The sequence below is a fragment of the Nelumbo nucifera genome, chromosome 1, assembly GCF_055504915.1.
Source record: "Nelumbo nucifera cultivar China Antique chromosome 1, China Antique-T2T, whole genome shotgun sequence".
Taxonomy (NCBI): domain Eukaryota; kingdom Viridiplantae; phylum Streptophyta; class Magnoliopsida; order Proteales; family Nelumbonaceae; genus Nelumbo; species Nelumbo nucifera.
Window position 1 is genome coordinate 205,895,352 of NC_142649.1, and position 14,811 is coordinate 205,910,162.

A 14,811-nucleotide genomic window follows, 5' to 3' on the forward strand; every position below is an offset into this window, starting at 1 on the left:
TTCAAAATGTTTGCAAATGGTTTTAATTCCCGGGATCCATGTGAGTAGAGAGTGTGGCACTGTTCCTTGCAGCCGAGGGAGAGGTCCTCTCTTGTCGAGCAGTGCTTGATCATTAGGGGCTGAGAGGTTAAGTGTAAGACCATTTAGGATAGTACCTGATGGGCTAATCTTGCACCTGCCCACAGTCCCTGGGTTTTTATAAGATGGCTTGGCCCAGGGACCACTTAATGTAAGTGTTGGGCCTATAGGGTCCATGTGATGGGCTCAGGGGTTCACTGAACTTTTTAGTGAATCCGGCTAGGCCTTGTAATAAAGGCTGGGCCGAACCCATGTGGCTGGTGTGTAGATCAATGCTTGGGTCCCACGCCATACAAAGAAGCCCAACTGGGCAGCAGATTGGAAACTAGTTAAGCACTAAACACTTAATGGGCCAAAAGCCCATTTCGAGCTGGGCTCATATGATCACCCATCTATGGGGCGGATCTGGGATTAAAGTTAGCAAAAGGATTGAGCCTTTAACCTTATCCACTATGGGAGACCAAATTCAAATCAGATTTGAATCTGGTAACCTCCTGATAAGATCAGGAGTAAGCTAACTTAATCTGTAGATAGGATTAAGATCATCCCCTATCCAAATACAGATTTGGATTGGGATAACTCCTCTTTAGGAGGTTTCTTAATCAAGAAGAAAAGAGGAGAAACCCTAAGAGATCATAATCAGATTTCGAACCTAGGGTTTTGTGCAAGAAATCATCCTGTGAATTGAGATTGGATCTCATACACACTCCAGAGAGAAGAAAAGCAATTCAGCCATCTTCACTTCAGGAGTTCTCCTCCAGCCGCCGCCATTCTTTCCTTCAAGATTCGATCTTTGAAGTAGAAAGAAATCAAGAAATTTGACATCAGTCTTGTAGAAAAGACTAAAAAGATTTGGTGCTCAGAGTTTCCAGTGGATTCTTGCGAAGGATTCTGTGTGTAGGACGCACTCTGCTGGTTCCGTTCCACATACAGCTGTGTCATCTTCAGCAGGAGCGGATCTTGGTGTCCTCTTTGGGCGTGAACACCAACTTTGGGAGATATTGCTTCTCTGGATCAGGTATAATTCCTCCCTTCTCTTTTGGTCCAGATCTGGTTCGATTATGGTTCAAGTAGGATCCTTGAATATTGTATTCTTAAATTAGGGAATGTGATTCCCAGTTGGAAGAAGAAGGTAGGAAAATTTTTGAAATTCGCCCACTCATTCCGCAACCTTTATGGCGTCCATTAGATGGATCCTACCATTCTTTCAGTTTACAGTGAAACACAAGGCGGACGGGACAGTTGAAAGGTACAAAGCAAGGTTGGTAGCAAAATGGTACAGTCAAGTCTATGGTGTTGACTATGATGAGACGTTTGCTCCAGTAGCTAAGATGAACTCAATTCGGGTTCTTCTATCATTGGATGCGAACCTTGATTGGGAATTACATCAGTTGGATATAAAGAATGCCTTCTTAAATGGTGACTTGGAGGAGGAGGTGTACATGGTTCAACCCCCAGGGTTCTGTGCCAAAGGGAGTGAAAATAAGGTGTGCAAGCTAAGAAAGTCTCTCTATGGTTTAAAACAATCTCCCAGGGCATGGTTCAGTAAATTTCATAAGGTGGTCCAGCAAGTAGGATTCAAACAATGTCAGTTTGATCACACTCTCTTTATGAAGAGATGTCAGGAACAGGTTGTACTAATAGTGTATGTGGATGATGTCATCATTACAGGAAACTGGAGCTTAGAAATACAAAGGTTGAAGACATTACTAGCCTCCAAATTTGAAGTGAAAGATCTGGGTCCACTAAAGTACTTTCTTGGAATTGAAGTTGCCCGCTCAAAAAGGGGCATCTTTATTTCTCAAAGGAAGTATGTCCTTGATTTGTTACAAGAAACAGGCAAGTTAGGAGCAAAGCTAGCAGATACTCCTATGGATGTAGATCATGAACTGGGTGATTGTGATGGTGAACCTCTAAAAGATGTGAAACAGTTTCAAAGGTCAATGGGAATGTTGCTCTATTTGTCCCTGACATGTCCAGACATTGCTTATTCAGTTAGGGTCCTAAGCCAATTCATGCATTCTCCTAAGACATACATGGAGACAACAGAGAGGATTCTTAGGTATTTGAAGAAGTATCCAGGAACAGGGTTGCTATTCAGTAAACATAATTATATGAAGGTGGAAGTCTATATAGATGCTGATTGGGCAGGTGCTGTGGATGATAGAAAGTTCACAAGTGGATACTGCACATTTGTGGGAGAAAATCTAGTGACATGGAGAAGCAAAAAACAAAGTGTAGTTGCAAGGTTAAGTGCTGAAGCGAAGTATAGGGCTATGGCACATGGGGTCGCTGAAGTACTTTGGCTAAAAAATCTTCTAGGGGAACTTGGGATAACTATTTACAATCCTATGTCTCTTTACTGTGACAACAAGGCAGCTATAAATATTGCTAGCAATCCTGTCCTACACGATAGGACCAAGCATATTGAAGTGGACAAGCACTTCATAAGAGAAAAACTGGAGAAGGGAGAAATTTGTACTCCTTATGCCAACTCCAAGGAGCAACTAGCTGATGTTCTCACAAAAGGGCTTCCATACTTGCGGCATAATGAGTTGTGTGACAAGTTGGGCATGATAGATATATTCAGCCCAACTTGAGGGGGAGTGTTGTTAGAATTAGTCTTTTTATTTTGCTGTTAGGGTGCTGTTAGCATGTTCTTTTCTTTGTAAGTTCTTATTATTAGGGTGGGCCACCAGGGGCATGCTTGTAATTTCTGTTTCTTTTATTTTACATCATGTTAATACAAATAGGAAGCTGGGAGCCAGCTTCAGTTTTTGACTCTCAAACAATTTTTCTCTTCTCTTCTCTTCGTATCTCTCTTCTCTCCTCTCCTCTCTCTTTTCTCTCTCTTCTGGAAAGAAAAGACTGTTGAGTGCATCTTTCTGTGTGGTCTTTTGGTTGTTTACAGACCGGGCAGACTGTGCCGCAGTCTTTTTCTGTTTAGTTTGTAACAGATCTAGCCGTCACAAGTCAGTGCGCCAAAAAGACACGAGAAGCCCATTTTGTTCTGGTTTCAGGAAGCTCCAAATAGTGTTTTTCGCGTCTTTCTCGCTTTATTCTCATATGGAAAGACGCACAGTAAGTTTACATGATATGTAATGTTATTGGCTTTATTAAAACCCTTGGCACAAGGGAGAGCCTTTTGCTATAACTATCATGAGTTATTCTCTGTTTCTGAAGTTATTCTCAGGGAAAGATGTTCTGCTACCTCTTGCCATTTTATTTTAAGAACTGAAAACAAAGAATCCATAGAACTTGTTAGATTGGTAACGATCTATAACATTTCCGTCTTCAGTCTCAAGGTAGAAGACAATTTTGACATTTCCAAAATTAACTGACGGACTGTTAACGGCAGGGACCTATTAGACACATTTTGAAAGTTCAGGTACTGCAGAGACACATTTTGAAGTTTGGGGACTGACTTGAGACAAGACAACCCCTAAAGTACAGGGTACTGATCAGGAATTTTCCCTATAATTAAATAATGAAAAATACAGAAAATATGTAGAAAAATTGGGCATATCTCTAATATTATATATTCATCATATTAAAAAAATATGATAAATAAAAATTATTTTATAAATGATGAAAATGGATAAAAATACAAAACAGTAAAAAAGTGAACTAATATCTAACCTGTGACTCAATGACTGGGTCAAACAGTTCAGCAGTTCAACCAGACAGGTCATTGGGTTGTTGACTGAGTCAATGGTGATAAGTGGTCCAGTGGTGAAATGGACCTTTGGTCTAGTGACAGGTTGACAAGTCCGATTGGCCACCTCAATCATGGGTTGATAACATAAATGCAGAAGGATTTCATAAACACCAATTTTCAACCTAGGGAGGGCTTTGCCACCTCTTTTGTTTTGCTTTGTTTTGTTTTTTCTAAAAATCTATTACGATTACTCCTATCTTTCTAATTGTAAGCAAAATATGGGTCACTGAGTCATAAATTGGGAATCCAGAACTTAATCATTGCAGGTGACTCATCAAATACTATAAAATGGTTAAGGGTCTACCCCTCATTTTCTTCCCTTTTCTCTACAATCAATACATTTTCATATTCTCTCCTCCCATCTCTATCACATCCAAAATAACAAGGACTCTGTCCCTTCATATGTTTGTTTTCTTCTATTCTCTCTATGGTTAACACACTCACACATCACTCCTCTAAGTCTTTATCACATTCAAAATGGAAAGGGATCTATCCCTTCATATGTTTATTTTCTTCTATTCTTTGGCTTAACATACACATGCATTGTTTACATTGTTTTTTATCTCCTTGAACCCCAAAAACATTTGATCGGATTGTTTGATCAGAAAAATTCATGCTTGTTTTTTGAGTTTTCCTCAAAAGAATCATATAGGTACCTCCAAAAATCCTAAAAATTGTTTTATTGAATCCACAAAAGATATACCATAGACTGGTACTATTGAGTGATGCCCCCTGATCAGAAAAATTCATGCTTTTTTTTTTCAAAATTTCCTCAAAAAATTGTTTTCAGAATCCACAAAAGATCTACCATTGACTGGTACTATTGAGTGATTCCCCCGAGGCCATGATGACATCAGCAAGGAACTGTGCAAGCATCCAAGCATCCCTTGTTTTTCTCTGTAGATGCTCTATTACCAAGTTGTCTTATAACCTTGGATCTAATAGAGGAAGAGAGGGATGAAGAAAGAAGAAGAAATCCATAAAGAAGAAAGAAAGAGGGAGCATTTGAGGTTCAATTGTGGGATTGATCTATTCAACCAATTACTTTTCTTTTATTCAAATACTAACTGATGGTACAATTACAATATTACACTTCCGATAATATGTTTCACTCTCCTACACTCATAAATAGTCTAAGCTCCTCTCCTTGCATAAGGAGTGCTTATTGATCAGGATTTTCCAATAATTGAGCCACTTCTAGTATGGTTTATAGCCCCCTTCCTCCCAAGAAGGAAGAAATAACAATGAATAGAAAAAAGGGGATTAATAGGCTACCTTTACCATCTTGCCTGAGCAAAAAAGAGATGGTTAATTTTCATGGAATTATATTCTTGATTGTTAGGTAGGCTTATTGGCCATGTTCCACTCAGTCAACATGCATATCAAAATACAGTCTCACATTGAGTTTATGTAATGTTTCAATGATCCTCTGTCAATTCTATGCTGATGCATTACAATATCAGGTTCTGAAATATTTAGGCTCCATTGCACAACTTTGCTAATGTTGCATAGGGGTGCAAATGGATCGGATCATGATCTTATTCAATCCGAGATCTGGTCCTATTGTTCGAATTCGGATCACCCCTATCCGATCCAAGAAGATCCGATCTGATGTATATTATATATTTATAAATATAAATATATAATACACATATATATGTTATTTATTTATTTATAAATATTTTTTATATAATATTTTTATAAATTTGTTATATTATTTATTTTTTTATAAAAAACATGCATATAAATGATGAAAATAATTAAAAAATACTTATATTTTCTGTTTTTACTTTATTTAAATTAGTACATTTTATTTTTCTTTTAATAATTTATTAATTTTTAAGAAAACATGTAGGATTGGATCAGATCCAAAGATCTGATTTACAGATAGGATTCAAATTCAATCGAGTCCTATCAGATCCGATCGGATCAGATCCGACATGAATAGTATCGAATCAGATTCGAATATACCCTGATTTGAATCCAATCCGATCCGTTTGTATCCCTAATGTTGCATACTAGTATAGAGTACAGTGTTCCTAATGTTTTGCCAAGCATCTTGTGCTTTTCTTCTCTGCCACAGTTAGTTGTGAATCATTAAAACACTCTAGAAATGAAATTATGAATGAATGAATTAGTGGCTGAACAATGTACATATTAAGTCACGTACCAAGATCAACATTTTTGAATGGGCTTCCACTAGCAAATATGATATGGTCACCCACATAGGAAAATGCCTCTTCAGGGGTGCATTCAGCTGCAAAAGAAAGGATTTAGAAATTATAGCAATTGACAATGTTCAATTCATACGCAAGACTTCTCAGAATTTGCTTACCATTTTTGGTAGGGTTTGACATTGCAAAAATAGCTGGTCTAGTTGATGTTGAATCCTTGAGAGCCTCTAAAACCTAAAAGGGAAATCACAAGATATTAATTTAGCCAGTTAATTTTTTTTGATGAACTAATTTAGTAAGTTTTTTTGAGACAAGATAAAGTGAGAATATATCAAGAAAAACAAAACATGTACAACAAGATGATATAGACAGGGACTGATAAAAAAAACTTCCCTGGCAGTACTATACCCCCACTGTGCTTTACAAAAAGATTTTCATATACAAAAAAGGAACTGAAACCTATATTCTTAAAGTGCAAATGACCCATAAGCCCTAAATACATTTATCCCAAAATTTTATGAAAAACAGCACCTGGAGAGCTAATCTTATTTTTGAAGACCCTTTGTTTCTCTCCTGCCATACATAAGCACCAAAACACCACCGCTGGGACTATGTTCCAGATCAGTTTTCCTCTTTTTCTTAGACCTTCCACCCTCCAACCTTTTATAAACTCCGCTACTGATCCTGGACAGCTTTGCACCTCAAAAAGTTGAGCTATTCTGGACCATATCTCAAAAGAAAAATGACAATTCAACAGAAGATGGTCCACAGATTCTAGTGGCCTTCACAAAGAACACAATCTGTTGAGTCCAAAAGCATTCTCTTCTGCAGGAGATTATCCGTGGTTTGAATTTTGTTTAAATAAGCAGTCCAGACAAAAAGGCAATTTTTGGGGGTACATTCTTGCACCAAATGATGTTGGCAGGAACTAACTGTTCTTCTCTATTGGTTAAAGCACTGTGAAAAGATTTGACTGTGAACTTTCCTTCCTTGTCCATTGCGAAACTCTGTAGTCATCCCTCCCAATTTCTACGTCTGTGTTATATAGCAAATGCATCATTTCCATCATTGCATCCATCTCCCAGTAATTTAAATTTCTTCTAAATTGAGGAAGCAACACCACACTTCCATCTCAAAGAGATCAGGAAAAGTTTCTCCCAGTGGCCTTTCTCCACACAAAACATCCTTCCAAAACTTCACCCTCAACCCATACCCAATCTTGAACTTCACCCCTTCTGCAAAAGCACCATGAGCCTTCTCAATTCCTTTTCAGACTGAGCATCTGTAGGATTGGCTGGCAGCTCCTGGGTCCCACCCTAGATTTCTGTTGCCATACTTGACAAGGATCACTCTCCTCCACAAACCCCCTTGATTTTCCCCAAAATGCCAGAACCATTTACCTGGAAGGGCAGTGTTAAAATCCTTTACTCTTCTCACCCCTAAACCACCCTGGGTTTTCGGTCTGCAGACTTTGTTCCAGTTAACTAGATGAAACTTCTTCTCTTCTTTCCAACCTCTCCAAAGGAAATCCCTCATTGATATAATTTAGTAAGTTAATTAAGACTTCCCTTTTTTTTCTCAAATTCCATGCAAGCTTAAGTGGAAATTCATTCAGATATCCAAGCATAGAATATTGTCAATGATAGAAACAAAATAGTTTATCAGCATCTACATTTTAGTGCAGCCAATAAACTAGGAATGCCTCTAAAACCTTATTTTGCTTCATTTTGGGGACCTACCCAGATTTTATTACACGTTCCATGAACCCTAAATATTTTGTTACAGAAATTAAGTTCAATGACAATATTGATTGCTCAAAGCAAATCTTGGAAAATTTAGTGATTTTAAACCCTCTTTGGAAGTATCCTTGGTGAAATATGACGACCTTCCAAACAAAATTTCTTTCACCACATGGGCTACAAGGCTACCCCAAATTGTTGTAATTGATGGAAGAACCTATTAAGTGAACAATCTACATTGGCATCTCCAAGTTGTAGGGTTTTCTTCTACATCTGTGATTTATACCATCGCAATCTGACTAGGAAGACTTTGTTTATTCTTCCATATATATTTTTTAAATGGCAACTTTCATTCAACCAAATGGATCACAAGGGGAGAGGGGAGAATGTACATGAAGGATGTACAACGAAAAAAAAAGAAAACCAAATGCACCCTCAAACAAATTACATCATCAATGAATTATCACTTTACAGAAAAGATTTGTACACCCCAGATTTAGATAAGGAATCAGCTATAGAATTCATTTCCCTTGGTATCCATCTATAGGTGCAAAAAAGATCTCCAGAAAGCTCTGGGATCTCATTCAAGAAGTGAGAAAGTCTCCAAGGACTGCAGCCACTGCTAGAAGCCTGACTAATCACATTTCTTGAATCACTTTCAACAAGTAAAGGCCACACATGAAAGGAATTTTCCAGCCTCAGACTGGTTAGAAGGGATCTAGTTTCTGCTTTGGAGGCATCAGTTTGCCAATAGGCCCACTGAAATCCCATAACAGGTTGCCTCTAATATCATTGATGGAGCCTCCAATCCATGTGGACCCCTGTGATCATCTATACCTCTACATCAAACTTCAAATAGTAATTACAAACAGGTCTTGGATCCAGATTGGTCTGAAGATGAGGATCAAATCACACTTTTGGAGACATGTATTGGGGATTGCAACATACGTGTTGAACCGGGTTCCAACCAAATCCGTTCCTAAGACTCCTTATGAGCAATGGACCGGTAAATTGGAATCCAGCACATGTTAAAAGAACAAGTGCAGATAAATTGGAATCCAAGACCAGCTATTGCCTATTTATAGGCTACCCCAAGGGCTCAGTAGGGTACCTTTTCTATGACCCAAGAGAACAAAAGGTGTTTGTTAGTGAAAATGCCTACTTCTCGGAAGAGGATTACATCTTGAATGATCATTGTCAGGAAATTGTTCTTGACAAAGGGAGCTTAGGAGTAGTGGGAGATGTCCCACAGATTCCAGATAACACCCAACTTAGAAGATCTACTCGGGTGTCTAGGCCTCCAATTCGTTATGGCTATGATAAAAAAAGTTACTTGATGGAAGCCACGAATAGTGAGGAAGATCCTGTGACTTGTATGGAAGCTATGTTGGACATAGATTCCTTGAAGTGGGTAGATGCCATGAAAGTCAAGATGAACTCAATGAAAACCAACAGTCTGGATTCTCGTAGACCCACCCCTTGGGGTGAAAGCAATTGGTTGCAAATGGATCTACAAGGGGAAGAAGGGCCCTGATGGAAAGGTTGAGACCTATAAAGCTCGTCTTGTAGCAAAAGGGTACACTCAGAAAGGAGTTGATTATGAGGAAACCTTTTCGCCTGTGGCCATGCTTAAAACCATTCGAATTTTGTTAGCCATAGCAGCACACTACGATTATGAGATTTGGCATATGGATGTCAAAACCGCGTTCCTGAATAGAGATCTTACTGAAGATATCTATATGCAACAGCCGCAACGCTTTATTGCATTTGGTTAGGAACACATGGTGCGCAAACTGAATAGATCCATCTATGGATTAAAGCAAGCTTCCAAAAGTTGAACCATCTGATTTAACTCTATGGTCAAACAGTTTGACTTTGAGCAAAATTTGGATGAACCTTGTGTTTACAGGAAAACAGTGGGAGATAAAGTTACGTTCCTAATTCTGTATGTAGACGACATTCTACTCATTGGGAATGATGTAGGAATGTTGGCTACGGTGAAGGTATGGCTTTCATAGCAATTCTCCATGAAAGATCTTGGAGAAGCCTCCTACATCTTGGGACTTTGACTCTATAGAAATAGATTGAAACGGATAATAGGATTGTCCCAATCTACTTAATATTGACAAGATTGTCAACAGGTACAACATGGAGAAATCCAAGAAGGGATTTGTTCCTTTCAGACACAGAGTCACTCTCTCCAAGGGTATGTCTCCCAAGATCCCTGAAGAAGGGGACAAACTCAAAAAATGTGACATCAGGACAGATATAGCACTTCCGAGTAATGGGATTGTAACACTTGTACCCTTTTTGAGTCCGAGAGTAGCCAAGAAAGACACACTTAATAGAGCGTGCATCCAGCATATCTATTCCAGGACTCAAATTGTGAACAAAGCACACACAGCCAAGGTGGGGAACAAGATAGAGAAGGAAGACCGACCATGAAGAATGAAGGAGGGCATCCAATTAATAAGGAAACACGCAGTAAGTACATCACTCCAAAATCGTTTAGGAACACTCATATGATGAAGAATAGACCGAGCAATTTCAAGGAGATGACGGTTCTTTCGTTCAGCCACCCCATTTTGTTGAGGAGTGGATGCACATGAAGTTTGATGAATCCATGCTATTCTAAATACTGTTGAAAGGAAGTAAGAAAGTATTCACAACCATTATCTGAACGAAGAACTTTGATTGGAACACCAAATTGTGTACGTATTTCAGCATGGAATTTTTGAAAAATGGAAAATAATTCACTCCTTTCTTTCATTAAATAAATCAATGTCATCCTTGAACAATCATCAATAAAAGTGACAAAATACTTGTAACCATTATAAGACTCTATTTTAATTGGACCCCAAACATCTGAATGAACCAAAGCAAAATGACTCAACATACGACTTTCAACTCTAGGACTAAAGGGAACACGACGATGTTTCCCATACTGACACAACTCATATTATAAAGATAACAAATGACTCAAAGATGGAACCAGTATCTTGAGTGCCTTGAGAGATGGATGTCCTAGTCGACAATGCCACTGTAGAGGAGTGAGTGAAGTCTGAAGTGCAACTGACGATCCACCACCATGAAGGTAATACAATCCACCAGCCTCATGCCCCCCATCAATCTTCTTCCCCGTCTTGAGATCCTAAAAAACACAAAAGGAAGGGAAAAAAGTAATAGAGCAATTAAGAGTCTTGGTTAATTTACTAACAGACATAAGATTGAATGGAAACTTAGGGACATATAGAACAGATGATAAAGAAAGAGAAGCCGTGTCAACATTACCAACACGACAGATGGGAGAAGAGGAACCGTTGGCAAGGGTAACAGATTGAAATGTGGAAGTTTCAAAGAGGGAAGAGAACACACCTGGAGTCCCGGTCATGTGATCAGAGGCTCCAGAGTCAATAATCCAGGGAGAGGGTTTGGATGACAGACAAGCTATACCTGAGTGGGCAAGGGTGGCAGTAGTATGCTGTGAAGTAGTCTGGAGGAACCGCTCATACTCATCACGCGGTACACTCACCATCTCCTTCCCGGAAACAGATGTAGATGTGGAAGGAGTAAGATCTGCCTGTTGGTTATCACTAACATCAACCCCACCAACTACCGCATGATTGGCCCATATAGAAGGAGGGTCATGGAGATCATAACAGAAATTCACTGAATGTCCGTCCCTGCCACAATGGGTACACTTCCTTGTAGAGTTACTTTTTCCTTTACCACGGCCTCCCCCTGAGTCACGACCACAGCCACGGCCAAATACGGAACCACCACGACCACCTCGGGAGGCATGTCCTCCCCCTTTAGTACCACGTCCACCTCCTCTGGCTATCACAACTGCTGATCTGTCAGACTGTGTGAGATTCTCTGTAGGTCCCAAAGAAATCCTACGAAGCCGTGCAAACACTTCCTCAAGTGTAGGAAGAGTAGAGTCCCCTAATATTTGGGCCCTAACTGGTTCATATTCTGATTTCAACCCCACTAAGAACCTAGTGATATCTAGTTGTTCCCTCTGTTGTTGCTGAACCATAACATTTGGAGTGAGGGGATGATAGACATTGAGTTCATTTCTGAGGTTCTTCATACTGGCATAGTACTCTTCTAGGGTTTTATTCCCTTGCTGCAGACCAAAATACTCCTGATAGAGCTGATATACCCTTGTAGTATTATCCTGCTCAGAATAAAGCTACTTGGCATGTTCCCATATGTCCTTAGTTGTATCTAAGAACATAAAGTTGACACTTATTTTGGGTTCCATACTATTCCATATCCATGTCATGATTTGGGCATCTTCTTGTTCCCAGTCATCAAACCCTGAAGAGTCGGCAAGTGGTTTATCTTCCTTTACATGCTTCGCTTTCCTCTTTGCCTTAAGAAAAACTTCCACTGACTTGGCCCATGGTACATAGTTCTCACCATTAAGTTTAATTGAAGTCATCTGCACACCCAGATAGTCAGAGGGAATCACCACGCTAGGTTTCTGATCACTACGACCATCTCCAGTTGCTGTCATGATGCTCTTCCAATGCTACTTCTAATCTGAATTCCCAGTAGCCAACTAAGTACTGCTGTCAGGAGTTTGATGTTTTAGACACTACAGTAGTCCCCAAACACAGTTGATAAGTACACAAACTTTTGTTCTTGTTCACACCACTACTGATTTCACAAAATCATGAATCACACTGACATTAATTCATAAACTCACTAACTGCATACAAGCCCTCTTCAAGCTGCTCAATAGAGATTGAGCATCACAAGCACCACCACACAACCATAGTTGTCACACATGGTACAGATCTGTCTGACCTTTTCAGAGGGCACTACAAGTCCAAAGAAAAACAACACTACAGGGAGAGGTCCTTCTCTGTCAAGCAGTGGTTGATCATTATGGGTTGAGAAGTTGAGTGTAAGAGACCATTAAGGGCTGTTTACCTGATGGGCTATTGTTAGACAGTGTATGCCCTTAGCTCCAATCAGCATGATGTACATTATGACATTTATTCTAAATGAATAAAGTACATATTTGATTCATGTTATTATGGTATGTTTCTGTGTAATACCCTTAAACTGGACACATATGAGACTCGTGTTAGTTTAAAATCTTCACAACCATTGGATGGATCTGGGGAGATTTATCCTGCCAAGGTTGACACTAATGTACCGCCAAGTTGGTTGGGGTGGTTTGTCTCAACTACCAAGGTGAGACCTGAGGTACATGCAGTGTGGGTTTTTCTTGAAACCCTGAACCGGACCAAAATTCTAGTATTGCCCTGGACCTTGGAGATAGATGGGCAAAACTGGAATGTTACACCTGAACCCTATACTCGATTATGACACTACACTAGGTGTCAGATTGGGCTATCTTTGATGTGCCCAATCAGTCAGATCCTTAGAGGGGGTCAAAACCTGGGTATGTTGGGACAGTCCGAGAATTCATCTGAGTGGGTGATCATAGTGATAGGATCAGCCCCTTTGTCGGACAAAGTGAATGATCGGGAAAATGCACTCCCTCTGATGGAAACCTAAACTGCCGGCAGTGGATTTCAAATGTGTTTGAAATTTGGTTTTGCAAAATATATTTATATAGAGTTATACTTATATATTATGGTTTCACAAATTGTTTGCAAAAGGTTTTAATTCCCGGGATCCATGTGAGTAGAGAGTGCAACACTGTACCTTACAGTTGAGGGAGAGGTCCTCTCTGGTCGGGCAGTGTTTGATCATTAAGGGCTGAGAGGTTAAGTGTAAGACCATTGAGGGTAATACTTGATGGGATAATCTTGCATCTGCCCACAGTCCTTGGGCCTTCATAAGATGGCTGGACCCAAGGATCATTTAGTGTAAGTGTTGGGCCCATTAAGAGCCCATAGTGATGGACTCAGGGGTTCACTGTATTCAGCAGTGAATTTGGCCAGGCCTTGTAACAGAGGCTAGGCTGAACCCATGTGGCTGATGTGTAGATCAATGTTAGGGTCACACGCCATACAAAGAGAGCAAAACTAGCCAGCATTAAAAGGAAGTGAGCCTGAAAGCTTAATGGGCCTAAAGCCCATTTCGAACTGGGTTAATTAAATAGGGGCGGATTTGGGTTTGGATCAGCAAATAAGGATAAGAGGATAACTCTTATCCACTTAAAGAGTCCAGATCCAAATAAAGATTTGGATCAGGGAACTCCTAATTTGATTAGGAATAAGCTGATCTTGAACTGTAGATAAGATAAGGGATTATCCTTATCACTTAAAGAGTTCAGATCCAAATAAAGATTTGGATCAAGAGACTCCTAATCAGATTAGGAGGTTGTCTCTTTAAGACTATACATAGAGAGCAGGGAGGATCTGAAAAAGACACACAGACATTACAGAAGACAACTCAATTTGACTGATTTTTGCCTTCAATTCTTTTTTTCCCTGCTCTTGCCGCCCTATCCTTTTCGATCTCCAATTCTTGGAACTGATCAATATTTGATCTTGATATTGTTTCTTGCTAGAAGAAACAATTCTGAAGCTGTGCTCACTACCCCATTCGATTCTTGTTGAAGAATCACAGGTTCTTGGTGAAGAATACATGCTGATCCTGCCTCATCCTAAGCTATGTCATCTTCAGTGGAGGGAGGATTTGGTACACTCTTTGGGCATGAACACCTAGTTGGGATGAGCTTTTTACGTGGATTCCGTATCAGGTATATCCCTCCCTAATCTTGGTTCCAGATTTGGTCCGGTTTGGTTACAAGAACGAACCTTGAAAATGCAGTTTTCTAAATTAGGAATAGGATTCCCGGATGGGAGTAAAGAAATTTTTGAAATTTCGCCCAACCTTCCTGTAGGGTTCAGGCATCCATATGATGGATCTCCCATCCCTTCAGCTATATCTTACTTAAGTCCATTATCCTTGGGCTGCCATAGGATCACTGGACTCAATGATCATTTAACTGTAAATGTTGGGCCCATTAAGAGCCCATATAGATGGAGTTAGGGGTTCACTGTACTTGATAGTGAATTCAGCTAGGCCTTTTCACAGAGGCTAGGCTGAACCCATGTGGGCTTATGTAAGGTCATTGTTGGGGTCCCGCACCATGCAATGTGAACCTAAATGG

General features: G+C 39.7%; 1 protein-coding gene across 1 annotated transcript in view; it reads right to left on the reverse strand.

Moving 5' to 3' along the window:
* LOC104609908 (NAD-dependent malic enzyme, mitochondrial-like) overlaps nt 1–14,811 on the reverse strand; it is a 138,772-nt gene that overhangs the window by 14,451 nt on the left and 109,510 nt on the right. The window contains exons 13-14 of the mRNA XM_088895930.1: nt 6,132–6,204; nt 5,967–6,053 (exon numbers count right to left, since the gene is read on the reverse strand). Coding sequence (XP_088752056.1) covers nt 5,967–6,053; nt 6,132–6,204 — 160 coding nt within the window. The remainder of the gene's footprint in view (nt 1–5,966; nt 6,054–6,131; nt 6,205–14,811) is intronic.